At 44.6% G+C, this 27,912-nt stretch overlaps 3 protein-coding genes across 3 annotated transcripts; all 3 read left to right on the top strand.

Annotated features, from left to right (window-relative positions):
* Positions 1 to 453: 453 nt before the first annotated feature.
* LOC306782029 (zymogen granule membrane protein 16-like) lies at positions 454 to 4,725 on the top strand. The gene is made up of 6 exons (XM_079275174.1): positions 454 to 510; positions 636 to 714; positions 2,659 to 2,788; positions 3,478 to 3,577; positions 3,945 to 4,034; positions 4,128 to 4,725. Exons 2-6 carry the CDS (start codon positions 666 to 668, stop codon positions 4,236 to 4,238), a joined length of 480 nt encoding a protein of 159 aa, XP_079131300.1. The 5' UTR covers positions 454 to 510; positions 636 to 665; the 3' UTR covers positions 4,239 to 4,725.
* A 10,292-nt stretch (positions 4,726 to 15,017) lies between these two features.
* LOC306782096 (zymogen granule membrane protein 16-like) lies at positions 15,018 to 16,741 on the top strand (the record flags this gene model as incomplete). Its single annotated transcript, XM_079275288.1, has 5 exons — positions 15,018 to 15,066; positions 15,237 to 15,366; positions 16,086 to 16,185; positions 16,448 to 16,537; positions 16,631 to 16,741. The coding sequence occupies 5 exons, from the start codon at positions 15,018 to 15,020 to the stop codon at positions 16,739 to 16,741; spliced, it is 480 nt and encodes a 159-aa protein (XP_079131414.1).
* An 8,820-nt stretch (positions 16,742 to 25,561) lies between these two features.
* LOC306782095 (zymogen granule membrane protein 16-like) lies at positions 25,562 to 27,800 on the top strand (the record flags this gene model as incomplete). Its single annotated transcript, XM_079275287.1, has 7 exons — positions 25,562 to 25,610; positions 25,804 to 25,837; positions 26,076 to 26,125; positions 26,296 to 26,425; positions 27,145 to 27,244; positions 27,507 to 27,596; positions 27,690 to 27,800. The coding sequence occupies 7 exons, from the start codon at positions 25,562 to 25,564 to the stop codon at positions 27,798 to 27,800; spliced, it is 564 nt and encodes a 187-aa protein (XP_079131413.1).
* Positions 27,801 to 27,912: the final 112 nt, after the last annotated feature.

Genomic DNA, 27,912 nt, shown 5'->3' with positions numbered 1-27,912 from the left:
TATTATTATTAGTAGTAGTCGTACTACACTGATATTACAGATATCAGTGTATCTGTAATGTATTTCTGTCGTTTTCAAGTTAGACAAATGAAATACGCATAGTGACAAAACTAAGCAAGTTTATACTGATCAGAAAGGTGTTGGCTTCATGTACAAACACTAAAGGGAGGGTTGCGATAAGCGTGTCCTAAAAATAATCTTTGTTCCAGTAGAACCAGTTAAATTATGGTGCCGTACAGGTTTAGATCGGTTAATCACCGTGACTGCCTTTCCCATAAGTGCGATACAAACTAAATTCCTGACCTGAAACTTCAAAATGATTTTCTCTTCCTGGTTTAACTTGTGTCTGCTATTGTTCAGCTGTCAGGGGCTGTTTAGTATGAATGTTAGTGGATGTGTGTGCGTGCTTTGTGAGGGACGGACACCTGTATATAAGTGAGTGCCAGTCTCTCACTGTCATCTCATCCTTTGCTCAGGACTCAAGCTGTTTTCAGGAGATCTAGACTGCAGGTGAGTTTCAACATCTGTATCTGCACGTTTTAACTGACGTTCATCAGCATTTTCATGTCTAAAGAATTATTGATATTACATGATGGTAATGATGATGATGATGATGACTTGGCTTCTGATTCCAGTGTCGTCTCCGGACGTCTTCACACACCAGAATGTTTTCCTTCCTGATCGTCGCTGTGCTCTGCACCAGCTGCCTGGCTGGTAAGGTTTCAACCCATCTTCAGTCTTTTTATGCCAATTTCATACTTTTTACATAAACATCTCTGTAGCTTCTAATAAGATCTTTGTATATTAACAGTTAAGTCAAGTTGAGTCAAAGATAAGATAAGATAATCCTTTATTAGTCCCTCAGTGGGGAAATTACAGGATTACAGCAGCATTGCTCACAAGTAAATAAAATAAAAGATACAAATCAAGCAATATAATAAACTAAACAGTAAACAGTAAAACAGTAATAAAATAAGACAGTAAAGAAGAGTATTAAATATACCAGTATATACAGAATATATATACAGAATATACAGACGGATCAGGTAAATACTTAAACGTATTGGATATTGCACGGATTAGATAAGATATTGCACCAGGTGAATGAATTAAAATGTTAAAGTGTTCAGAGTGTTCAAAGTGTTCGTGTTCAAGTGTTAGTGGTCTACCGAGAGCAGTTTGTTGTGCAGCCTGACAGCAGCGGGGAGAAAGGACTTGCGGTACCTCTCCCTCAGACACCGGGGGTGAATCAGCCGGTGACTGAAGGAGCTGTGCAGAGCTGCCAGAGTGTCCTGCATGGGGTGGGAGGCGTGGCTCATCAGGGATGAGAGCTTCGCCATCATCCTCCTGTCTCCCACCACCTCCACAGTATCCAGTGGACACCCCAGCACGCTGCTGGCCTTCCTCACCAGTTTGTCCAGTCTCCTCCTGTCAGCTGCCGCGATGCTGCTGCTCCAGCAGACCACTCCATAGAAGATGGCTGATGCCACCACGGAGTCGAAGAAGGTCTTCAGGAGTGCTCCCTGCACCCCAAAAGACCTCAGTCTCCTCAGCAGAAAGAGTCTGCTCTGTCCTTTTTTATAAAGGGCGTGAGCGTGGTCAGTCCAGTCCAGTTTATTGTTCAAGTGAACACCCAGGTACTTATACGACTTCACAACCTCAATGTCCAGTCCCTGGATGCTCACCGGTGTCTGAGGAGGGCGTTTACCCCGGCGGAAGTCCACCACCAGCTCCTTGGTCTTGCTGGAGTTCATGTGGAGGCGGTTCCGCTGGCACCATCCTAAAAAGTCCTGGTTTAGTTCCCTGTATTCTCTGTCATCATCGGCGGAGATGAGGCCGACGATTGCAGAGTTGTCAGAGAACTTTTGCAGGTGGCAGTTGGCAGAGTTATATTTGAAGTCCGAGGTGTAAATAGAGAAGAGGAATGGAGCCAGAACGGTTCCCTGTGGGGCCCCTGTGCTGCAGGACACCCGATCTGACTCACACTCTCGTATGAGGGGGGGTGATAATCCACAGGGGATGCAGATGATGGGGGTTGCAGCAGCAGGGAGGACTGGGTGGGGGGAGGGGTGGATGGCTGGTCAAATCTGTTAAAAAATAAGTTCAGCTCATTCACCCACTTTTGGTCCATAAACACCATGAGGCTGGACTCCCGGGATTCCCTCTGATGGCGAGTTAGCGCCGCTAGCTCTTCCATCTTGTTGGGCAGAGACCTCACGTTTCCCATGTTGATGGAGGGGAGGACGGGTGTGTAGCGTCTTCTCCTGGCGTGACGTTCCGCCCCCGCACGGCATCCCCGTTTCTTCCTCCTCAGCTCGCGGGGAACAGCGGGTCTCTCGTCGGGTAGCACCGCCGCGTCCCGGAATGGTAACAGCTGGTCCCTAGCATAAACAACTGGACCATGGCTGCACGCTGGATCCCCAGACACCGAGGTGCAAATTGCAATAAACAGCAGATAGACCACGACAAGCTCGACGTGTCTAGCTGCCATAATGCACCGATTAAGAACGGAAGCTAGTATGAGAAAAAACGAAAAGAAGTAACAAAAATAACATAATATAAGAAAAAGCTACTGTAAAAGGCAGCCACTCGTGCGGCGCCGGTAGAGCAGTAGCTTCCTCTTGTCCATCACTTAATATCTTTGTTTTACTTCTCCAGCTCCCACGAGTTCCTACTCCTACTCTGCTTCTGTTGGAGGAGGTTCTGGCACTTCTTTCTCCACAGCAGGAGGAAACGGAAGGATCACAGCGATCAGAGTCTGGGAGGCTAGTAACGCTTACATCACTGGGTCAGTCTGTCTTCCCTCTTGTCCACATGTGTTAAGGACTGTAAATACATTATTAAGGGGGTGAAGGGGTCAAAAAAGAGGGAGTGTTATGTATTTTGTGTTTGAGCTGAAGGGAGGGTGGTCAGAGCAGGCATGTGTCATTTATTCATTTTTCTGCGTTAGATTTATATCTTATTGCAGCTTGACCAGAGCCTGCCACTGACAGTGGTAAGAACTGCTCAGTTATAGCTCTAGATCAAAAGCACAGCAGCTGTAGCATTTGATTAACAAACTATTCTATGTTCCATATATTGTCTGTGTGCAATTTGGGGCATATTGTGAAAATTATTTAATAACAAGTTAATGAAACACCATTTTGAATCAGTTATGCACCCTACATTTCTACGATTATATAAGTTGTATGAATTTAATGGTGTTGTATTATTATTGTTAGTTGGAAGGGTGTTGCAGTTTTCTCTTCTTAGTCAAAGGGAGGGTCTATTGGATTTGTTTTTCAAATGCTGGAGACGGTCTTGCTCTTTTGAAAAGTGAACAGTATGGTTCAGCCTCCTCTTAATAACCTGCTCGTTATACATTTGCTCTACTGTCTACTCCTATGAATATCCAGCTACATTATTTGTTTCTACCTGATCATGCCCTCTTATGTATATAATCAGTGTGTTCCCTCTCTCTTGTGTCTCACCTTGCAGTATCCAGGTGCGCAACGGTGCCATTTGGGGTGCAGTAGTTGGTCGCGTATGGGGCTCTGCACAAGAGCTGATCCTCTTTGATGGAGAGACCATTGTTCAGGTCAGAGAGTCACCGATACTAAAATATTAGTTTAGTCTGAAGAGAGATAAGACAACCTCGGAAAAGAAACTTAAAAAATATATATATATTATTCTGTAAAATTGAATTATTTTGATAAGACAATGTCATGCAATATTTTTTGACATTCATAGATATTTTAATTTATTTGTATTCATACACATTTTTTCATGATACTGGTCCAAGGAATATTACTAGGATAAGCATTTATTACATATTGGATATATTTTATAATTTTTATATTACACAATATCCATTTATGATTATGTACTATATTTAATTATTTTACTCATCAAGGTCTAACCACATGTACCAACTGTGTTAATGAGCTCTCACTGTCATGTTTCAGGTCTCTGGAAAATACCACAGCAACTATGTCTATCAGATGTATGTTGTGACCTCCAGAGGGCGCTTTCTGGTCGCCGGCCAGCCAATAATTGTAATTACCTTCTATCCTTTATGTTTGTTGGATTTATCGATACTAATACTCATGGTCATGTGTTAACTTTAAACTTTTGATGCTTTGTTACAGAACTCCTTCAACTTCTACCCAGTGGACCCGAAAGCGGAGCTCATACTGCTCAGTGGCCGCTTCAACAGTGCAGGGATTACTTCATTGGGTGCTCACTGGGACGTCATCTAGGATCAAAACTAAACCACCTACGCCTGATGAACAGCAATCAATAATCCAAAACGAATTAATATTAATTACGGGAGAAATCAACCTATATTTTCATGAAGAAATGATGTAGTATATCGTGCTACATGCATTAACATATGTGCACCGGGTAATATTATACCACAATGGTTTATTAACTAAACAAAAACAACAGAATAACTGGTGATTGTTAAAGTGTGTGACTGTGTGATTCAGTTAAACACACATGATCTACTCAACGTGTACGTCATAGAGGATACTTTTATATATCAGATGAAGGAGCTTTAACTAACAGCATTTTGCACATCTGCAGCATTGAAGGAAACAAAGCAGAGATGTCTTGTACTGAATACCAAATGTATGTTGAGAAATGCTAACTGTACAAGATATTGTACAACTGACTGTGATTATTATTTCTGTGGGTTTAGTGGTGAGAGAAATGTTTTGTCCAAACTATATTAAATGATGTGGCACGCAACATAACCAATGATATTGTGCTCATTGCTCTCTTTCACTCTTCACTTGACGAAAAAGTTTGAACGCAGGATTTTACTGCGTGGTATTCACAGTTTTATTGTTAATACTTCATAGTTTTACTGAAGAAAAAAAGTTTTGAGTACTTTTTCTACCGCTGCCAATACCAACATTCCCATTTAGAGAAATAGTGGAAAGTAAATTAGTCTGGGGGCCTCGAATCTCTAAATCCACCCCTGAAATCCACGCCGAAGTCACGGTTACCCACGGCCAGACACTTCATGGAGGTAGGTGTAGGCTGATAGTTGTTTGTTCTAACATAACCCCTGCAGTGATGAAGTAGAGCAATGATTAACAGTAATTAGCCGAGGAATTTTGCTGGCGGAAATTCTATTCGTGTCAGAAAAGTGAGTCATTCGTCATGAGGTGAAAACACACCCAAGATGCTGCTAAGTAAGTAGGTCAGAGATCGAAAGTTACGGACGTAACTACGGTTCTATGAATCCTGGATGACCGCCAGAGGCAGTGCTTAACACTGGATGTATTCCGTCTCGCGCATGCGCAGGTCGAATATTTATATCAACAAAGTCACTCGTGACCTCAGGTGACTCCCGTCGTCTATAAGTTCCGGTGTCATCCTGAGTTCAGTCCTATGGAATCTTCTCGCGAGTTCACGGGATTCCAAGTGACCAAGAACTCTGGCGGTCATCCAGGATTCATAGAACCGTAGTTACGTCCGTAACTTTCGTTCTATTTCATCCTTACTGACCGCCAGAGGCAGTGCTTAACACTGGATGACTTATACCAAAAGAGTCACGAGGAATCACAAGTACCCACCTTGTATAGTTCAGGCAGAGGAAGCTGGCCAAAGAACCCTCCCCAGTGGGTGAGGGGTGGCAACGTTCACTCTGTAGTGTCTGGTGAATGTGCTCGGTGAGGCCCATGAGGCCGCAGCACATATATCCTCCACTGGCACACCTCTCAGGGCTGCCCATGACGTGGAGACACTCCTGGTAGAGTGGCCCCTCACTCCGGATGGTAGCGGACGGTCGCTCGCCTTGTATGCCTGGGCAATGGCTTCCACTATCCAGTGGGACAGGCGCTGTTTCGAAAGAGCACAGCCCTTCTTAGGCCCACCATAACAGACAAAGAGCTGCTCCGACCGCCGTATGCAAGCGGTGGCCTCCACATAAGCTCGGAGGGCCCGCACTGGGCATAGCAGCCTTGACCTCTCCTCTCCCGATGGGGGGTCAAACTCCGCAAGCTGGATAGGCTGGTTGATATGAGAGCGTGTCAGCACCTTTGGGAGAAACGCTGCATTAGGCCACAAAGTAACCCCCGATCCATCTGAGTTCCACCTCAGACACGATTCACTCACCGACAGGGCATGCAGCTCGCCTACACGTTTAGCTGAAGTGATGGCGAGGAGAAACACCGTTTTGGCTGCCAGCCATCTCGGCTCTGCCCGTGCCAGGGGTTCAAAAGGAGGCAAGCACAGGGTGTCCAATACCAAATGTAGGTCCCATGCCGGGGCCTTCGGGGCGTTTGGGGGACGCAACCGCCGAGCTCCCTTTAGGAAGAGGGACACCAGTCTGTGGCTCCCTACTGTGCCATTGTCGACCCTAGCATGGTGCCATGAAAGAGCGGCCACGTACACCCTCAGGGTAGCGGGAGACCGGCCCTTATCTAGCAGGGACTGCAGAAACTCAAGTACAACAGGTACGGGGCACTGCACCGGGTCCTTGTTCCGAACCACACACCAGTCAGAAAACAGCCCCCACCTGTTTTCGTACTGCCGCCGGGTAGACGGTGCCCTGGCATTCAGGATAGTTCTTCTGACTGGCTCTATGCAGCCAGTCAGCAGCTGGTCGGGCCCTCCAGCGGCCAGACCCATAGTTGGAGGCGGCTGGGATTGGGATGCCAAATCTGACCCTCTAGCTGCGACAGGAGATCCCTCCTGTCGGGGAGGTGCCAGGGTGTCCTGCAGCAGAGTCTGTGCAGTAGGGAGAACCAGATCCTGGCTGGCCATAAGGGGGCCACTAACAAGAGTCTGTGGCCCTCTTGAAGGACTCTGAGAAGTGTTGGCAAGATCAGAGGGACCGGTGGAAAGGCATAAAGAAGCCCCTGTGGCCACGTGTGAGCCAGGGCATCCTGACCCAGAGGACTGGTCCTCTCCATCAGGGAGAACCAATGGGGACAGTGGGTCGACCTCTCCGAGGCAAAGAGATCCACCTCTGCTCTTCCGAAGAGACCCCAAATGCTCTGCACCACCTCTGGATGGAGCCGCCACTCCCCCGGTGGAGGCTTGTGACGGGACAGAAAATCTGCGACCTGGTTCCGTTCCCCTGGTAGGTACATTGCCCGAAGGCTGGTAAGACGAGGGGCAGCCCAGGTGAGAAGGGCACGGGCTACCCGTAGCAATTCTGCAGATCTGGTGCCCCCTTGATGGTTGATGTGAAACACCGCCGAGGTGTTGTCCGACCGGACAAGCACATGCTTGCCCCTCAAGTATGGCAGAAAATGCTTGAGCGCTAGGTGCACAGCCCGTAGCTCTAGAACATTGACATGCTCTATGTGGTCTTGAGCAGACCACTGCCCCTGAGCAGTCCTGTTCTGCCACACTGCACCCCATCCTGAGAGGCAGGCATCTGTTGTGACCACCTCTCTGCGGAATGGGACCGAACCCATGGGGACACCCTTCGTCAGGTATGCCCTCTCCCTCCATGGGGATAGGGCGAGTAGGCACTGCCCCGATACTACTATTGCCCTGTATCTGTGCCACTTGGCATCCAAGTGAAAGCTGTTCAGCCATCTCTGCAGGGGTCGCAGTGACAGTAACCCTAATGGAACGACCGCCGAGGCAGCTGTCAGTCTGCCCAATAGGCGGAGAAAAAGAATGTAGGTCACCCGCCTGCCCCCTTGGAAGGGAGAGAGGCTGTGGAGGATGTCGTCCACCCTTCGGGGTGACGGACAGGCACTCATAGTGACTGTATCCAGAGCCACACCAATGAAGGTGATGCTCTGAGAAGGGCTCAGGGAGCTCTTCCCCATGTTTACCCTGAGGCCCAACCGGGCCGCGTGAGAAAGAAGGCGAGCAGTGTCCTGCGCCGCCTGAAGCTGGGATGGCGCACAGATCAGCCAATCGTCCAAGTACGGCAGTATTCTCATGCCCTGTGATTGCAGGGGGGAAAGGGCAGCAGCGACACACCTTGTGAACACCCGTGGGGAGAGGGAGAGCCCGAATGGGAGCACCCTGAACTGGAAGTGACCGCCTTGAAAGGCGAAGCGAAGAAACCGCCTGTGATGAGGTACAATGGGAACATGGAAGTAGGCATCCTCCAGGTCGACAGACGTGAACCAGTCCCCCCTGGAAACCGCCCGAAGGACGTCTGCTGTGGTCAGCATGTGAAATGGCAAGACCCTCAGGAACTTGTTTAGTCCCCTCAGGTCCAGGATTGGGCGCAGTCCACCGCCTCTCTTTCTCACCAGAAAGTAAGTTGAGTAGAACCCCCCGGGCTGTGACAAGGGGTTCACCCTCTCGATTGCCCCCTTGACCAGGAGCGTGGCTAACTCCTGGTTCAGGGCTAGGGATTTTACCGGATCGGAGATACTGGTCATTGTGACCCGGCTGGAGGTTGGTGGCCGGCGTCGGAACTGAAGCTTGTACCCCCGGGTTAGGGTGGACACTACCCAGGGGTCGAAAGCATGAGCTGCCCAGTAGCTGATGTGCTGCTGGGAGAAATAACCGACAGCCGGCCGGGAGACATCATCTCCTGTACCCCCTGCCTCTTGAGGCTCGGGGGGGGGGGCCTGGTAGTCCCCAAGACCGGAGGTTGTCTAGGAGGAACGTAAGTGGGGTTCTGTGGGTAGCGGTCCGGCCTGCCAGCGGTACGCTGAGGCCTGTCGCGACTACTGGGGTAAGCCGGGGGCTGAAAATGGTCCCGGGTGGATAGAGTAGGACCCCTACGTCTGCGGGGTGCGGGCATGTCCCTGCGAAGGCCAGAAAACTGCTGCCTGGTCTGGCGAGCTTCAACAGTCCGCTGAAGCGCCTGTATAGCCGCTGCCCCGAACAGCTCACCCGGTTCCACTGGGACAGTACGGAGGGTCCTCCTACATGCCTCAGACAGGGGTGACTGCGCCAGCCAAACCTGGCGGCGAGTCTGGACCAGGGTGGACATCAGCCGTCCAAGTTCCCTTGACATGAGCGCAAACGCCTGCAGTGAGGCATCACTGAGGCTGGTTGCGGAGGCGTCGGGAGTAGCCTGCTGCAGGGAAGCTGAGAGGGCCAGCATGAGGTGGGAGAGGGAGTTGCCAATACGACCCATGCGTGCTGCTGTGTCATAAGCCCTGGACAACATGTCATCCGTGACCCGACATTGGGGTCGAGGGCACCTGGCATCGGGCCTCAGGGTCTCCTCAGGGGAAACTATGAGGGACGCAATAGTCGGCTCAACAGCTGGCATACGGGTGAGGCCAAACTTTGCCGCGTCCTGCATGGCCGCCAGGGTTCGGCCCTCTGATGTAAGATGGGACAGAGCCCCGGTGTCCCTCCAGCATGCATGTAGCTCCCTCAGATATTCCTCGGAGGGAGGAACAGCAAAGGTGGTAGGGGCGAGAACACGCCTGAAGAAGGCACTCGCAGGCTGGGGTTCCGGCTGCCGCGTATCTAAATGCAGGCGTGCCAGTGCCATGCGAATGACAGACCGCATGGAGCCATCGACTGCACCTTCCGAAGAGCCCTGAGCTGAGGAACGGGAGGCAGGTCCAGAAGCATGGGAGGGCTGCTCGTCACTGTACTCAGTAAAGAGCGTGGCTGACGCCGCCAGTGACATCACGTCCTCCTCTGAGCAACGCTCAGCCGCGGGTGGCTCTGGCGCTTCAGCCCCCCCTACACTGGGTTGGAGGGCCAGTAGAAGCGACTTCATCTGAGCTAGCTCGGAGGTCAGCAGATCTACTCTAGAAGACAGCCCGCTGGGTTTAGCCTTCTTGGAGGGAGCCCCTGCAGTTTCCGTGGCCCTGCGCTTGGAACGGGTAGGTAGGGCTGGATTCGACTGACCCGACAGGGGGAGGTCGACCACACCAGCCAGGTGTTCCGCCTCGGCGAGCCTAGCAGTCCTTACTGCCCGAGGCATGATGCCACAGTTCATGCATGGGTTCTCAGAGAGGCCCTCCCTCAGATGCTCGAGGCCAAGGCAAGCGGGGCAGAGGTCATGGCCATCATCAGGCTGCAGGGGAGCCATACAGGTCCTACAGCCGGGAAAGTCAAACATGGCCGACTCTCTAGCCCAGTCTGAGCGGAACTGAATGTTCGAGAGCGGCCGGGGCCAGTCAGTGAGAGGAGAGCGAGAACACTCTTCACTCAGATAGTTGCTGCGCTATTGGTGTCCCACCAGTTAGCATGAGCGAGAGCACTCTGCCACTGTGGAAATAGGTAAATAACACAGTCCCGCTAGTGAGAGGGGAGCGAGGACACTCTCTTCACTAGGATAGTTGTTGCAGATAATAGTAGCTGGAACTCCTGGTGTGCTACCAGCTAGCCTGAGCGAGGACACTCCGCTAACTGTGATATCCGCTAACTGATATGGCCGTCAATGTTTACCGTGAAGGGCGCCCGACAGCGTACTCAACGCTCACGTTAGCCCGCCCCTCGATTAGCTAGAGCGGAACGCTCTGCAACCCGAGGAACAGCAACGAACAATGGTTTCAACAATGTTAGTCGATCTCACCGATTGCTGCGATGGTCCGTACGGCGCCGACGCCGTTCCCTCCCAAGAGGGACCGCTTGTCGCAGCCTTTGGAGGGCGAAGATCCGCAACCCCGACCTGTGGTCACAAGGCTACCGCGACAAACTTTAACATATCTTGCTCGTAGACAAAATATATATTTCTTCGACTACCATGGTAGTCAACCTGCGTAGCGAGAAGAAAAAAAGGACTGAACTCAGGATGACACCGGAACTTATAGACGACGGGAGTCACCTGAGGTCACGAGTGACTTTGTTGATATAAATATTCGACCTGCGCATGCGCGAGACGGAATACATCCAGTGTTAAGCACTGCCTCTGGCGGTCAGTAAGGATGAAATAGAATCCTTGTTAGTTAGAGTGAGTGATTGTATGAAGGCTTCTTCAAAGAACACTCCATGCTGCCAGCAATTTAGTTCTTGAGCAGAAACTGATGATTAACGTATTTTTCCCCCCAGAAAACAACTGAAATTGATTCCACTGACTGTCCCACCATGTGTACTTGTTCATATTTGTAGAATATGAACTCCGAAGATCATCATTCCCTAAAAACAATACAGAGGACATGAACTCGGTGTCCAGATTGAAGACATCTGCTTGTGCACAGTGCAATCACTTTTTTGTAGTTGTTGTACAAGCAAAGACGAATGAGCTATGACACAGGTGTTTTTCCACTGACGTAAGTGAATTGTAACACCCATCTACACAGATTGAAGAGAATAGTTGCCACATTGGTTCTCGCTCTGAAATACTGACAAAGTACTCTCAGAATCAGAATCAGAACTGTTTATTACATGTCACTATACCTATAGGTATTCATTCCATCTAAATTCCGCAAAAAACAACCAATCAGACCTCTATACATGTTCCCATTCCAGGAAACCATAAGACATTGGTCTATTTGGACAGCTCATTCCTGTATTAAAGGCCAATGCCTTTAGGATGAGATGCAAGGCTGAGGAGGAAGGCAGATTGTAAATGCTCCTCCATGACATGCAAATGAATACAGACGTATTTGGGTATGCAGGATTTGTTGCTACATGTTTAACATGTCTTTCTGGTGTTTATGACAGGTATAGTATGCAGCTTGTCAGTATGGCCACACCATTGCTGATCTAGAAGTCCTCTTGCATGGCAAAGATCAACATGGGCCGTTCATGCTCAAGTTTCAGTTCGCCATCTTTCCCAGCACAATGTAGTACTGTATACTGTAAATACTACCACCCCTGTTTGTAAATGAGAATGTATACTGCAGGATTCAGAACTTACAGAAGACTAACCAATCTTTTTGAGGGGAACAGACAATTCAAAAACAGTTTTGCTACAAGTTGTGCAGGAGTACAGATGTTTCTACATGCAGAATCCAACATTGATAGACTTTAACTGTTTTGTTATCTGTCTGTCTATCTGTCTGTCTGTCTGTCTGTCTGTCTGTCTGTCTGTCTGTCTGTCTGTCTGTCTGTCTGTCTATCTAACAAGCTGTATTCAACAATATACATATATATATATATATATCTATATACAGTTTATGATTTTCTTAGCAGCACATAAACATTTAGTGACAGGTTGTAAAAACAATAGTTTCACCACATGAGATGTAACTTTTGGATATACAGGTCTTTGCAGGCTATAATAATAACTCGCTAAGAATGCCTGGTGACACACCCACACGCCAACACAAAATAACACAAAAACACGATTACCATCAGTGACTAAGAGACGGCCAAATTCCTTGCTCCTACAACAGGTTGTAAGATATATTCACGATACGGTGATATGCTGAGTATTTCGATGACATATATTGCCAATTATTACTTTTGGGTTGTGGAAGTGTGTAAATGAGACGAACAGACAGGAGTATGGAGTCTCTGAGATTTACTTCCAAACAAAATCACTCGCATCCAGGTACAGGTGTGTTCCTATGTACCCTCTCAGGCTCCGCCCCTTACCACCCAACCAGTGTCCATTCTGAGGTGAGATGCCTCCATCTAGTGTTCACCACACAGGCCCCCCCAGAACCTTCAGAATTGACAGCATGTGCAAAACATTACATTATCCCCGTACAAACCCCCCAAACAACATTACACCCAGTATCAATAGTCTCTCTCAGGAGGTCTGACCCTGCGGCCATAACGGCTATATTTCACAGTCACAGGCAACTCGGCAGGGGCAGGGGTTGGGGCAGGAGGGCGTCCCCGTCGTCGACGGGGTCCAGTAGGGGTCCCGACGGACGGGGGGCCTGGGACAGGTGCAGACTTAGGTGGCCGGCCGCGACGTGGGGCTTGAGCCAGTTCCACAGGCTCGTCTGGAACCACATGGGCAGGCTTAAGACGGTCGACCGAAATCAGCTCCTTTTCCCCCCCCCTGTCCACGACAAAACTCTTCGGGCCCGCCTCAAGGACACGGAAAGGCCCGTCGTAGGGAGCCTGCAGTGGAGAACGGTGAGCCTCATGACGGATAAACACATAGCTGGCAGCCATCAGGTCCTTTGGGATGTAGGACTGCGGAAGGCAGTGATGTGTAGGAACCGGGGCCAAAGCATCCGCTGCATCCCGGAAGGTGGACTGGTGAGCTGCAATGGACCAAGGAGTAGAGGAACTCGGGAGGAACTCCCCAGGGACCCTCAGAGGTTGACCGAAAACCAGCTCTGCCGAAGAGGCCTGCAGGTCTTCTTTGGGGGCGGAACGCAGGCCCAACATCACCCATGGCAGACGGTCGATCCAATTGCTGTCTGTGAGAGTGGCCCGGAGAGCAGCCTTCATGGAGCGATGGAAACGTTCACACATTCCGTTGGCCTTCGGGTTATATGCCGTGGTGCGGTGGAGTTTCACACCCAGTCTCTCTGCCACTGCACAGGTGAACTGAGAACCCCGGTCAGAAGTCACCACTGTGGAAGTGTGTAAATGAGACGAACAGACAGGAGTATGGAGTCTCTGAGATTTACTTCCAAACAAAATCACTCGCATCCAGGTACAGGTGTGTTCCTATGTACCCTCTCAGGCTCCGCCCCTTACCACCCAACCAGTGTCCATTCTGAGGTGAGATGCCTCCATCTAGTGTTCACCACAGGGTATACATTTGGGTGTGCAACTTTGCAGATGGAAAATTGAAATAAATCAAACTAAAAAACAAAACAAAAGGTGGTGTTTCGTGACACTTTTGTTTATAAGGCCTATCGAACCATTCATTTGTTTTTGCATGAGTCATTTCCAACTTCCAAACACTCTTCATGCACCACCTCAACTTAATCAAAGTGTTGTAACAGAATCTCATTCCTGTTTGCTCCTCAACACTTTTTTAAACCCATCATTCCTGTTTCACAACAAAAGACTCTTGCTGGATGTTTCAATATCACTGAAGGAAAAGGTTTTCTGGTGTGAAACATGACTTTAAGCAGGGTTGGTTTCTTTTCAAATAAGTTAAGGATATCGATTTAACATCACAAATCTGCTGAGTTACTGACATGTTTCAGTGCACCTGCATGGCAGCCAGTCAAACACCATTACAATCCGGCCAGTCTTTGTTTTTTATCATAGCAATACAATAACATTGATGTACCCTTCTGTTCCGACATGTTCATTTCTTGTAATATGGAACATTGATCTCTTTGACTTTCATGAATGCACTACACTGTCATTTGTGCTTATTATTACATGTAATTATTAGTATGTATATATTTTTTAAATATGTATGTACAACTAGTATATTTATACATGTATCTAAATGTATCAAGCATCTTAAAATGTCCTTCAGGATGAATAAAGTTGAAAGACTACTGTGAATGGTGATGTGTGTGTTGATCTGAATATTTGTGAATTCGTTTTTTGATTATTATTATTAGTAGTAGTAGTATTAGTAGTATCAGTGTATCTGTAATGTATTTCTGTCGTTTTCAAGTTAGACCAATTAAATACGCATAGTGACAAAACTAAGCAAGTTTATACTGATCAGAAAGGTGTTGGCTTCATGTACAAACACAAACAGGGAGGGTTGCGATATGTGTGTCCGAAAATAATCTTTGTTCCAGTGGAACCAGTTAAAAAATGGTGCCGTACTGGTTTAGATCGGTCAATCACAGTGACGGCCTTTCCCGTAAGTGCGGTGAAACTAAATTCCTGACCTGAAACTTCAAGATAATTTTCTCTTTCTGGTTTAACTTGTGTCTGCTATTGTTCAGCTGTCAGAGGCTGTTTCGTAGGAATGTTAGGGAATGTGCATTTTGAGGGACGGACACCTGTATATAAGTGAGTGCCAGTCTCTCACTGTCATCTCATCCTTTGCTCAGGACTCAAGCTGTTTTCAGGAGATCTAGACTGCAGGTGAGTTTCAACATCTGTATCTGCACGTTTTAACTGTGATGTTTATTAGCATGTTACTGTGGCTACTGGCCCTGATCATTTAAATTCTACTGATCTTATTAATTTATCATGTCCAAAGAATTATTGATATTACATGATGATAATGATGATGATGATGATGATGATGATGATGATGATGACTTGGCTTCTGATTCTAGTGTTGTCTCCGGACGTCTTCACACACCAGAATGTTTTCCTTCCTGATCGTCGCTGTGCTCTGCACCAGCTGCCTGGCTGGTAAGGTTTCAACCCATCTTCAGTCTTTTCATGCCAATTCCATACTTTTTACATAAACATCTCTGTAGCTTCTAATAAGATCTTTGTATATTAACAGTTAAGTCAAGTTGAGTCAAAGAGCAGTAGCTTCCTCTTGTCCATCACTTAATATCGTTGTTTTACTTCTCCAGCTCCCATGATGCCCTACTCCTACTCTCCTTCTGTTGGAGGAGGTTCTGGCACTTCTTTCTCCACAGAAGGAGCAAACGGAAGGATCACAGCGATCAGAGTCTGGGAGATTAGTAACGCTTACATCACTGGGTCAGTCTGTCTTCCCTCTTGTCCACATGTGTTAAGGACTGTAAATACATTATTAAGGGGGTGAAGGGGTCAAAAAAGAGGGAGTGTTATGTATTTTGTGTTTGAGCTGAAGGGAGGGTGATCAGAGCAGGCATGTGTCATTTATTCATTTTTCTGCGTTAGATTTATATCTTATTGCAGCTTGACCAGAGCCTGCCACTGACAGTGGTAAGAACTGCTCAGTTATAGCTCTAGATCAAAAGCACAGCAGCTGTAGCATTTGATTAACAAACTATTCTATGTTCCATATATTGTCTGTGTGCAATTTGGGGCATATTGTGAAAATTATTTAATAACAAGTTAATGAAACACCATTTAGAATCAGTTATGCACCCTACATTTCTACGATTATATAAGTTGTACGAATTTAATGGTGTTGTATTATTATTGTTAGTTGGAAGGGTGTTGCAGTTTTCTCTTCTTAGTCAAAGGGAGGGTCGATTGAATTATTTTTTTTCAAATGCTGGAGACGGTCTTGCTCTTTTGAAAAGTGAACCATACAGTATGGTTCAGCCTCCTTTTACCCAATAACCTGCTCTTTAAACATTTGCTCTATTATCTACTCGTTGTCGTACGAGGATCCAGCTACATTATGACTGTGCATCATTTGTTTCTACCTGATCATGTCCTCTTATGTATATAATCAGTGTGTTCCCTCTCTCTTGTGTCTCACCTTGCAGTATCCAGGTGCGCAACGGTGCCATTTGGGGTGAAGTAGTTGGTCGCGTAGTAGGCTCTGCACAAGAGCTGATCCTCTTTGATGGAGAGACCATTGTTCAGGTCAGAGAGTCACCGATACTAAAATATTAGTTTAGTCTGAAGAGAGATAAGACAACCTCGGAAAAGAAACTTAAAAAATATATATATATTTTTCTGTAAAATAGAATTATGGAGTTGCATTTATTATTTATTGGATATATTTTATGATATTTATATTACACTATATCCATTCATTATTATGTAACACATACAATTATTTTACTCATCAAGGTCTAACCACATGTACCAACTGTGTTAATGAGCTCTCACTGTCATGTTTCAGGTCTCTGGAAAATACCACAGCAACTATGTCTATCAGATGTATGTTGTGACCTCCAGAGGGCGCTTTCTGGTCGCCGGCCAGCCAGGATATGTAATTACCTTCTATCCTTTATGTTTGTTGGATTTATCGATACTAATACTCATGGTCATGTGTTAACTTTTAACTTTTGATGCTTTGTTACAGAACTCCTTCAACTTCTACCCAGTGGACCCGAAAGCGGTGCTCATACTGCTCAGTGGCCGCTTCAACAGTGCAGGGATTACTTCATTGGGTGCTCACTGGGACGTCATCTAGGATCAAAACTAAACCACCTACGCCTGATGAACAGCAATCAATAATCCGACACTGATTAATATTAATTACGGGAGAAATCAACATATATTTTTGTGAAGAAATGATTTAGTCAATCGTGCTACATTAACATATGTGCACCGGGTAATATTATACCACAATGGTTTATTAACTAAACAAAAACAACAGAATAACTAGTGATTGTTAAAGTGTGTGACTGTGTGATTCAGTTAAACACACATGATCTACTCAACGTGTACGTCATAGAGGATACTTTTATATATCAGATGAAGGAGCTTTAACTAACAGCATTTTGCACATCTGCAGCATTGAAGGAAACAAAGCAGAGATGTCTTGTACTGAATACCAAATGTATGTTGAGAAATGCTAACTGTACAAGATATTGTATAAATGACTGTGATTATTATTTCTGTGGGTTTAGTGGTGAGAGAAATGTTTTGTCCAAACTATATTAAATGATGTGGCACGCAACATACTCTTGTATTTTATGTAAGATACTTTTATGCTATTGTGACCTAAGTGCTATTATCCAAAAATGAATAGAAAAACAAGATGAAGAAAAAGTCACTGGTAGCATTATTGAAGACAGCTGACTGCTCATTCATGTGTGTGACACTACAGTACATGCAACCTCAAGCATACAACAGCAAACATGCTGAAAATATTCAGTCATTGTATTATTTAGCTCAGAGTCCACTGTTATTTTGACTACCCTATGTCCTCAATGAGCTAAACGTCACTGTTTCATTACATAGTCCACAAAAGCTTGATGATAACTTACAAAGGGCCCCTAAAGCATTTAAAAATAATCAACTCAACTGTATAGGCTAATATGTACTGAGTCCTTCTACTTCAGAATTACATTGTAGTACTACAGAGAAATGTTACTGATCACATTGCTGATTCAGATTTGACTCACAAAATATGACAATTAAATATATTCATTGTTCTTCATTGAACTATCCAGCATTATATTAACATTGAAAGCTCCATCATGAATAGAAATGAAATTAATATAATTTTTTATTAAATTGACTCAATGATATTGTGCTCATTGTGCTCTCTTTCACTCTTCACTTGAAGAAAAAGTTTGAACGCAGGATTGTACTGCGTGGTATTCACAGTTGTATTATTAATACTTCATAGGTTTACTAAAGACATTTTTCTGAGTACTTTTCTGGGTTCTAACACACCAGAGGTGCTCCTAAGTATGAAGTAGGTCAGATCAGCGGTTCTCAAGACGTGTGAAAGACATACGGACATACAGAGATTCTTTGTTTTATAGTTAGAGTGAGTGGTTGTATGAAGGCTCTTTCAAAAAACACTCCATCCTGCCAGCAATTTAGTTACTGAGGAGAAACTGATGATTAACGTATTTTTTCCTCCAGAAAACAACTGAAATTGATTCCACTGACCCACCATGTGTGTTTGTTCACATTTGTAGAATATGAACTCCTAAGACCATCATTCCCCAAAAACAATACCGAGGACATGAACTCGGTGTCCAGATTGAAGACAGTATAAGCTTGTGCACAGTGCAATCACTTTTTTGCACAGATCCTAGATAACACTGCACATGTGCTTGTTATATATTCCTCAGCTTTTCTTTGAAAACTCAGTCTCAGCCTTTGTGGCACTGGGCTGCTCTTGTCTTGTTGTGTGTACTTTGGACATACAAACTTCAATGATGTGTTTTTTTCATATACTGTACAGTTCTGTTACTTAAAGTTCTCTCTCAACAGATCATATTGTCAGGCATGCTCTTACTGCAGATGCTGTCCAGCAGTTGTAGTTGTGTCGCCCCCTGGTGGCGTCACTCCTACAACTGCTGGGCTTTCACCTCGCTTTAAAAGGTAAAGAAAGGTGAAAGATCAAACAATAAACAAGCAAAGACGAATGAGCTATGACACAGGTGTTTTTCCACTGACGTAAGTGAATTGTAACATCCATCTACACAGATTGAAGAGAATAGTTGCCACATTGGTTCTCGCTCTGAAATACTGACAAAGTTCTTTCAGAATCAGAATCAGAACTGTTTATTACATGTCACTATACCTATAGGTATTCATTCCATCTAAATTCCGCAAAAAACAACCAATCAGACCTCTATACATGTTCCCATTCCAGGAAACCATAAGACATTGGTCTATTTGGACAGCTCATTCCTGTATTAAAGGCCAATGCCTTTAGGATGAGATGCAAGGCTGAGGAGGAAGGCAGATTGTAAATGCTCCTCCATGACATGCAAATGAATACAGACGTATTTGGGTATGCAGGATTTGTTGCTACATGTTTAACATGTCTTTCTGGTGTTTATGACAGGTATAGTATGCAGCTTGTCAGTATGGCCACACCATTGCTGATCTAGAAGTCCTCTTGCATGGCAAAGATCAACATGGGCCGTTCATGCTCAAGTTTCAGTTCGCCATCTTTCCCAGCACAATGTAGTACTGTATACTGTAAATACTACCACCCCTGTTTGTAAATGAGAATGTATACTGCAGGATTCAGAACTTACAGAAGACTAACCAATCTTTTTGAGGGGAACAGACAATTCAAAAACAGTTTTGCTACAAGTTGTGCAGGAGTACAGATGTTTCTACATGCAGAATCCAACATTGATAGACTTTAACTGTTTTGTTATCTGTCTGTCTATCTGTCTGTCTGTCTGTCTGTCTGTCTGTCTGTCTATCTAACAAGCTGTATTCAACAATATACATATATATATATATATATCTATATACAGTTTATGATTTTCTTAGCAGCACATAAACATTTAGTGACAGGTTGTAAAAACAATAGTTTCACCACATGAGATGTAACTTTTGGATATACAGGTCTTTGCAGGCTATAATAATAACTCGCTAAGAATGCCTGGTGACACACCCACACGCCAACACAAAATAACACAAAAACACGATTACCATCAGTGACTAAGAGACGGCCAAATTCCTTGCTCCTACAACAGGTTGTAAGATATATTCACGATACGGTGATATGCTGAGTATTTCGATGACATATATTGCCAATTATTACTTTTGGGTTGTGGAAGTGTGTAAATGAGACGAACAGACAGGAGTATGGAGTCTCTGAGATTTACTTCCAAACAAAATCACTCGCATCCAGGTACAGGTGTGTTCCTATGTACCCTCTCAGGCTCCGCCCCTTACCACCCAACCAGTGTCCATTCTGAGGTGAGATGCCTCCATCTAGTGTTCACCACACAGGCCCCCCCAGAACCTTCAGAATTGACAGCATGTGCAAAACATTACATTATCCCCGTACAAACCCCCCAAACAACATTACACCCAGTATCAATAGTCTCTCTCAGGAGGTCTGACCCTGCGGCCATAACGGCTATATTTCACAGTCACAGGCAACTCGGCAGGGGCAGGGGTTGGGGCAGGAGGGCGTCCCCGTCGTCGACGGGGTCCAGTAGGGGTCCCGACGGACGGGGGGCCTGGGACAGGTGCAGACTTAGGTGGCCGGCCGCGACGTGGGGCTTGAGCCAGTTCCACAGGCTCGTCTGGAACCACATGGGCAGGCTTAAGACGGTCGACCGAAATCAGCTCCTTTTCCCCCCCCCTGTCCACGACAAAACTCTTCGGGCCCGCCTCAAGGACACGGAAAGGCCCGTCGTAGGGAGCCTGCAGTGGAGAACGGTGAGCCTCATGACGGATAAACACATAGCTGGCAGCCATCAGGTCCTTTGGGATGTAGGACTGCGGAAGGCAGTGATGTGTAGGAACCGGGGCCAAAGCATCCGCTGCATCCCGGAAGGTGGACTGGTGAGCTGCAATGGACCAAGGAGTAGAGGAACTCGGGAGGAACTCCCCAGGGACCCTCAGAGGTTGACCGAAAACCAGCTCTGCCGAAGAGGCCTGCAGGTCTTCTTTGGGGGCGGAACGCAGGCCCAACATCACCCATGGCAGACGGTCGATCCAATTGCTGTCTGTGAGAGTGGCCCGGAGAGCAGCCTTCATGGAGCGATGGAAACGTTCACACATTCCGTTGGCCTTCGGGTTATATGCCGTGGTGCGGTGGAGTTTCACACCCAGTCTCTCTGCCACTGCACAGGTGAACTGAGAACCCCGGTCAGAAGTCACCACTGTGGAAGTGTGTAAATGAGACGAACAGACAGGAGTATGGAGTCTCTGAGATTTACTTCCAAACAAAATCACTCGCATCCAGGTACAGGTGTGTTCCTATGTACCCTCTCAGGCTCCGCCCCTTACCACCCAACCAGTGTCCATTCTGAGGTGAGATGCCTCCATCTAGTGTTCACCACAGGGTATACATTTGGGTGTGCAACTTTGCAGATGGAAAATTGAAATAAATCAAACTAAAAAACAAAAAAAAGGTGGTGTTTCGTGACACTTTTGTTTATAAGGCCTATCGAACCATTCATTTGTTTTTGCATGAGTCATTTCCAACTTCCAAACACTCTTCATGCACCACCTCAACTTAATCAAAGTGTTGTAACAGAATCTCATTCCTGTTTGCTCCTCAACACTTTTTTAAACCCATCATTCCTGTTTCACAACAAAAGACTCTTGCTGGATGTTTCAATATCACTGAAGGAAAAGGTTTTCTGGTGTGAAACATGACTTTAAGCAGGGTTGGTTTCTTTTCAAATAAGTTAAGGATATCGATTTAACATCACAAATCTGCTGAGTTACTGACATGTTTCAGTGCACCTGCATGGCAGCCAGTCAAACACCATTACAATCCGGCCAGTCTTTGTTTTTTATCATAGCAATACAATAACATTGATGTACCCTTCTGTTCCGACATGTTCATTTCTTGTAATATGGAACATTGATCTCTTTGACTTTCATGAATGCACTACACTGTCATTTGTGCTTATTATTACATGTAATTATTAGTATGTATATATTTTTTAAATATGTATGTACAACTAGTATATTTATACATGTATCTAAATGTATCAAGCATCTTAAAATGTCCTTCAGGATGAATAAAGTTGAAAGACTACTGTGAATGGTGATGTGTGTGTTGATCTGAATATTTGTGAATTCGTTTTTTGATTATTATTATTAGTAGTAGTAGTAGTAGTAGTATCAGTGTATCTGTAATGTATTTCTGTCGTTTTCAAGTTAGACAAATTAAATACGCATAGTGACAAAACTAAGCAAGTTTATACTGATCAGAAAGGTGTTGGCTTCATGTACAAACACAAACAGGGAGGGTTGTTGAATAATTGATATCTTCTGGGTCCAGGCTACAAGGCTAATGACACCAATGACTCTCTCCAGGAAAAGTCGGGGCCCTGTATGCAGCTAGCCGCTTCAATTCCTGTCCTGCAAGTTTATAGAAAAAGAAAGGTGAGGCTGCGAAGAAACAATAGTAAACATGCTAACTTATCAAACTTAGCATACATTCCTCGTCAGCCTGTCCAAATAAATTGGGCAAAGAAAGCTTTAACCACATTAAACTTAGCTTTATTAAATGTCAGGTCTCTGTCAGGAAAAACATTTTTAATCAATGATTTTATTGTTGGGCACAAACTGGACATTTTGTTTTTAACTGAAACTTGGTTAAATCAAGATAACAGTGCAGCTGTTCTTATTGAATCAACACCTCCCAACTTCAGTTTCATGAGCGAAACAAGAGCGCATAAGAAAGGAGGTGGAGTTGCTGTTTTATTTAATGATTCTCTTCAATGCAAGCAGATGTCCTTTGGTCATTTTGGTTCTTTTGAATATGTGGCTCTGAATTCCACTCAAGCTTTATTCCTAAACATTTACAGACCGCCTAAATACTGTGCAACCTTCTTTGATGAGTTTACTGAACTGCTGTCTGTAATCTGTATTGATTTTGACTGTGTTGTTATTGTTGGTGATTTTAATATCCATGTTGATAATCCCCAGGACAGAGAGTCTATAGAACTATGTGGTGTCCTTGATAACTATGATCTGACTCAGCATGTGACAGGACCCACCCACAACAAGGGGCACACTCTGGACCTAATCATCACCAAAGGTGTAAACATTTCCAAGGTTGCTGTGACTGATGTTGCACTCTCTGATCATTTCTGTGTTTTCTTTGAGAGTGCAATCTCCTTGCACACAAATGTCCAAACCAAGGTTGTGACAAAGCGTTACATCTCTGAAAACACCAGTGAACTATTTATTCAGAAGTTCTCCTCCACACCAGCCCTCTCTTGCCTCTCAGTCAATGAGCTTGTAGATGGCTTCAATTTTAAAGTTAAAAATATTATTGATGCCATTGCACCCACTAAAGTGAAGGTTGTCTCGGGTAAGCAAAGATCTCCTTGGAGAAATGCTACGCTGGTCAAAATAGAGAAACGAGAGTGTCGGAAAGCTGAGCGCAGGTGGCGAAAAACTAATCTCCAGGTTCACTGTGACATCTATAAAGAGAGACTTCGCAATTATAATTTGGAACTTAGAAATGCAAGGAAGTCATTCTTCTCTGACATCATAACCAAAAACAAGAACAATACACGCGCCTTATTTGCTACCGTCGACAGGCTAACAAACCCTCCAGTGTCGGTAGCTGCTGAGCTCCAATCCACCTGGGCATGCAATCAATTTGCCTCCTTTTTTACTGACAAAATTCAGAAAATTAGACAAGCAGTCAGTGCCTCCACACCAACCACAGGATATGTGTTGTCCCGATCTCTGAATAACATCCATTCAAATATCATGACACAATTTCATTCAATCGACCGTAGAAGCCTAGAAGACATTATACAACATCTGAAGTCATCCTCCTGCTGCTTGGATATTCTACCAACACACTTTTTCAAAAATATTTCAAACTGCATGACCACTGATCTCTTACATATTGTAAACACATCCCTTCTCTCAGGTGTCTTCCCACAAGCCCTAAAAACTGCAGTTATTGAACCGCTCCTAAAGAAGGTTAGTTTAGACTCTGCAACGATGAAAAATTATAGGCCAATATCAAACCTCCCATTTTTAAGTAAAATAATTGAAAAAGCGGTTTTCCAACAGCTGACCAACTTCTTGGCCGTAAATAACTGCTTTGATGTTTTCCAGTCAGGCTTTCGACAGCACCACAGCACTGAAACTGCTCTTGTTAAGGTTTTCAACGACATCCACTTAAACATAGACAATGGCAGAAGTTCAGCCTTAGTGTTACTGGATCTCAGTGCTGCATTCGACACGGTCGACCATGCCATACTCCTAGAAAGACTAAACATCTGGGTGGGACTCTCTGGCACAGCACTTAACTGGTTTGAATCCTACTTGAAGGACCGAGAATACTTTGTGTCTGTGGCTGATTACACATCAGAGCTGACTAAAATGACATGTGGTGTTCCCCAAGGTTCAATACTGGGGCCTCTTCTGTTCAACATCTACATGCTTCCACTAGCTCAGATTATGGAAAGCAACAAAGTGTGTTATCATAATTATGCAGACGACACACAAATCGACATAACTATGTCACCAGGGGACTATAATCCCATACAAGGGCTGGGTAACTGCATTGAAGAAATCAACATCTGGATGTGCCAGAATTTTCTTCAATTAAACAAAGATAAAACAGAAGTAATTGTTTTTGGTACCAAGGACGAACAATTGAAAATCACCGCTCAGCTTCAGTCACTGATGTTAAAACCCACAAACCAAGCAAGAAATCTAGGTGTAGTTATGGATTCAGACCTCAACCTGAACAGCCATATCAAGACAATTACAAAATCAGCCTACTATCACCTGAAGAATATATCAAGGATTAGAGGATTTATGTCTCAACAGGATTCGGAAAAACTTGTCCACGCATTTATCTTCAGCAGACTGGACTACTGTAATGGTGTGTTTACAGGTCTCTGTAAAAAGTCCGTCAGAAAGCTGCAGCTGATTCAGAACGCTGCAGCTCGAGTCCTCACTAAGACCAGGAGGGTGGATCATATCACCCCAGTTCTGATGTCTTTGCACTGGCTTCCTGTCCAACAAAGAATTGACTTTAAAATCCTACTGTTGGTTTACAAAGCACTGAATGGTTTAGGGCCAAAATACATCTCTGATCTGCTGCTACCTTACGAACCATCCCGACCCCTCAGGTCGTCTGGGACCGGTCTACTATCTGTTCCCAGAGTCAGAACTAAACATGGAGAAGCAGCGTTCAGTTTTTCTGCTCCACATATCTGGAACAAAGTCCCAGAAAGCTGCAGGTCTGCTGAGAACCTCAGCTCATTTAAATCAAGATTGAAGACTTTTCTGTTTGCTGCTGCCTTTAATTGAACCACATTCAATTAATATATTAATCAATTTCCTGCATTTCTGCATTTTACTACTGCATTTTATTTCTTACACTGTTCTTAATTGCTGTTAAATCTCCTTTTCTTTTGCCTTATGTTTTGATGCTTTTAATGGTTTTAAAAGGACTGCACAATATATCGCCATTTCCTCCGGGACCGAGTTCGTGCAAGGCGTACACTATAAAACGCAGATCGGCAGTGTATGGTTGATTGCGTGCAGCGTAATGTCTCAGGGAGACATCAATTATTGTTTCAATGTATGTTTTAAATCTCCTTTACTTTTTACGACTGAATTTTATTTCTTACACTGTTTCTTTAATTGTTTTTAAATCTCCTTTTCTTTTGCCTTATGTTTTGATGCTTTTAATGGTTTTATGTGAAGCACTTTGAATTACCTTGTTGTTGAAATGTGCTATACAAATAAACTTGCCTTGCCTTGATCAGAAAGGTGTTGGCTTCATGTACAAACACAAACAGGGAGGGTTGCGATATGTGTGTCCGAAAATAATCTTTGTTCCAGTGGAACCAGTTAAAAAATGGTGCCGTACTGGTTTATATCGGTCAATCACAGTGACGTCCTTTCCCGTAAGTGCGGTGAAACTAAATTCCTGACCTGAAACTTCAAGATAATTTTCTCTTTCTGGTTTAACTTGTGTCTGCTATTGTTCAGCTGTCAGAGGCTGTTTCGTAGGAATGTTAGGGAATGTACATTTTGAGGGACGGACACCTGTATATAAGTGAGTGCCAGTCTCTCACTGTCATCTCATCCTTTACTCAGGACTCAAGCTGTTTTCAGGAGATCTAGACTGCAGGTGAGTTTCAACATCTGTATCTGCACGTTTTAACTGTGATGTCTATTAGCATGTTACTGTGGCTACTGGCCCTGATCATTTAAATTCTACTGATCTTATTAATTTATCATGTCCAAAGAATTATTGATATTACATGATGATAATGATGATGATGATGATGATGATGATGATGATGATGATGATGATGATGACTTGGCTTCTGATTCCAGTGTTGTCTCCGGACGTCTTCACACACCAGAATGTTTTCCTTCCTGATCGTCGCTGTGCTCTGCACCAGCTGCCTGGCTGGTAAGGTTTCAACCCATCTTCAGTCTTTTCATGCCAATTCCATACTTTTTACATAAACATCTCTGTAGCTTCTAATAAGATCTTTGTATATTAACAGTTAAGTCAAGTTGAGTCAAAGAGCAGTAGCTTCCTCTTGTCCATCACTTAATATCGTTGTTTTACTTCTCCAGCTCCCACGATTTCCTACTCCTACTCTCCTTCTGTTGGAGGAGGTTCTGGCACTTCTTTCTCCACAGAAGGAGCAAATGGAACGATCACAGCGATCAGAGTCTGGGAGATTAGTGGCTCTCTCATCACTGGGTCAGTCTGTCTTCCCTCTTGTCCACATGTGTTAAGGACTGTAAATACATTATTAAGGGGGTGAAGGGGTCAAAAAAGAGGGAGTGTTATGTATTTTGTGTTTGAGCTGAAGGGAGGGTGGTCAGAGCAGGCATGTGTCATTTATTCATTTTTCTGCGTTAGATTTATATCTTATTGCAGCTTGACCAGAGCCTGCCACTGACAGTGGTAAGAACTGCTCAGTTATAGCTCTAGATCAAAAGCACAGCAGCTGTAGCATTTGATTAACAAACTATTCTATGTTCCATATATTGTCTGTGTGCAATTTGGGGCATATTGTGAAAATTATTTAATAACAAGTTAATGAAACACCATTTTGAATCAGTTATGCATCCTACATTTCTACGATTATATAAGTTGTACGAATTTAATGGTGTTGTATTATTATTGTTAGTTAGAAGGGTATTGCAGTTTTCTCTTCTTAGTCAAAGGGAGGGTCGATTGAATTATTTTTTTTCAAATGCTGGAGACGGTCTTGCTCTTTTGAAAAGTGAACCATACAGTATGGTTCAGCCTCCTTTTACCCAATAACCTGCTCTTTAAACATTTGCTCTATTATCTACTCGTTGTCGTACGAGGATCCAGCTACATTATGACTGTGCATCATTTGTTTCTACCTGATCATGTCCTCTTATGTATATAATCAGTGTGTTCCCTCTCTCTTGTGTCTCACCTTGCAGTATCCAGGTGCGCAACGGTGCCATTTGGGGTGAAGTAGTTGGTCGCGTAGTAGGCTCTGCACAAGAGCTGATCCTCTTTGATGGAGAGACCATTGTTCAGGTCAGAGAGTCACCGATACTAAAATATTAGTTTAGTCTGAAGAGAGATAAGACAACCTCGGAAAAGAAACTTAAAAAAAATATATATATTATTCTGTAAAATAGAATTATGGAGTTGCATTTATTATTTATTGGATATATTTTATGATATTTATATTACACTATATCCATTCATTATTATGTAACACATACAATTATTTTACTCATCAAGGTCTAACCACATGTACCAACTGTGTTAATGAGATCTCACTGTCATGTTTCAGGTCTCTGGAAAATACCACAGCACCTATGTCTATCAGATGTATGTTGTGACCTCCAGAGGGCGCTTTCTGGTCGTCGGCCAGCCATTATATGTAATTACCTTCTATCCTTTATGTTTGTTGGATTTATCGATACTAATACTCATGGTCATGTGTTAACTTTTAACTTTTGATGCTTTGTTACAGAACTCCTTCAACTTCTACCCAGTGGACCCGAAAGCGGTGCTCATACTGCTCAGTGGCCGCTTCAACACTGCAGGGATTACTTCATTGGGTGCTCACTGGGACGTCATCTAGGATCAAAACTAAACCACCTACGCCTGATGAACAGCAATCAATAATCCGACACTGATTCATATTAATTACGGGAGAAATCAACCTATATTTTTGTGAAGAAATTATTTAGTCA

Source organism: Melanostigma gelatinosum, assembly GCF_949748355.1.
Source record: "Melanostigma gelatinosum genome assembly, chromosome: 9".
NCBI lineage: Eukaryota > Metazoa > Chordata > Actinopteri > Perciformes > Zoarcidae > Melanostigma > Melanostigma gelatinosum.
Note: the sequence above shows the minus strand (reverse complement) of the source record. Positions and strands in the feature narration are given on the sequence as shown.

Bases quoted from the DNA above. Each gene is read 5' to 3' on its own strand.
- LOC306782029 (XM_079275174.1), top strand. From the start codon at position 666: ATGTTTTCCTTCCTGATCGTCGCTGTGCTCTGCACCAGCTGCCTGGCT. The intron at 715-2,658 runs GTAAGGTTTCAA...TTACTTCTCCAG, and splicing joins CTGCACCAGCTGCCTGGCTG to CTCCCACGAGTTCCTACTCC. The intron at 4,035-4,127 runs GTAATTACCTTC...GCTTTGTTACAG, and splicing joins TCGCCGGCCAGCCAATAATT to AACTCCTTCAACTTCTACCC.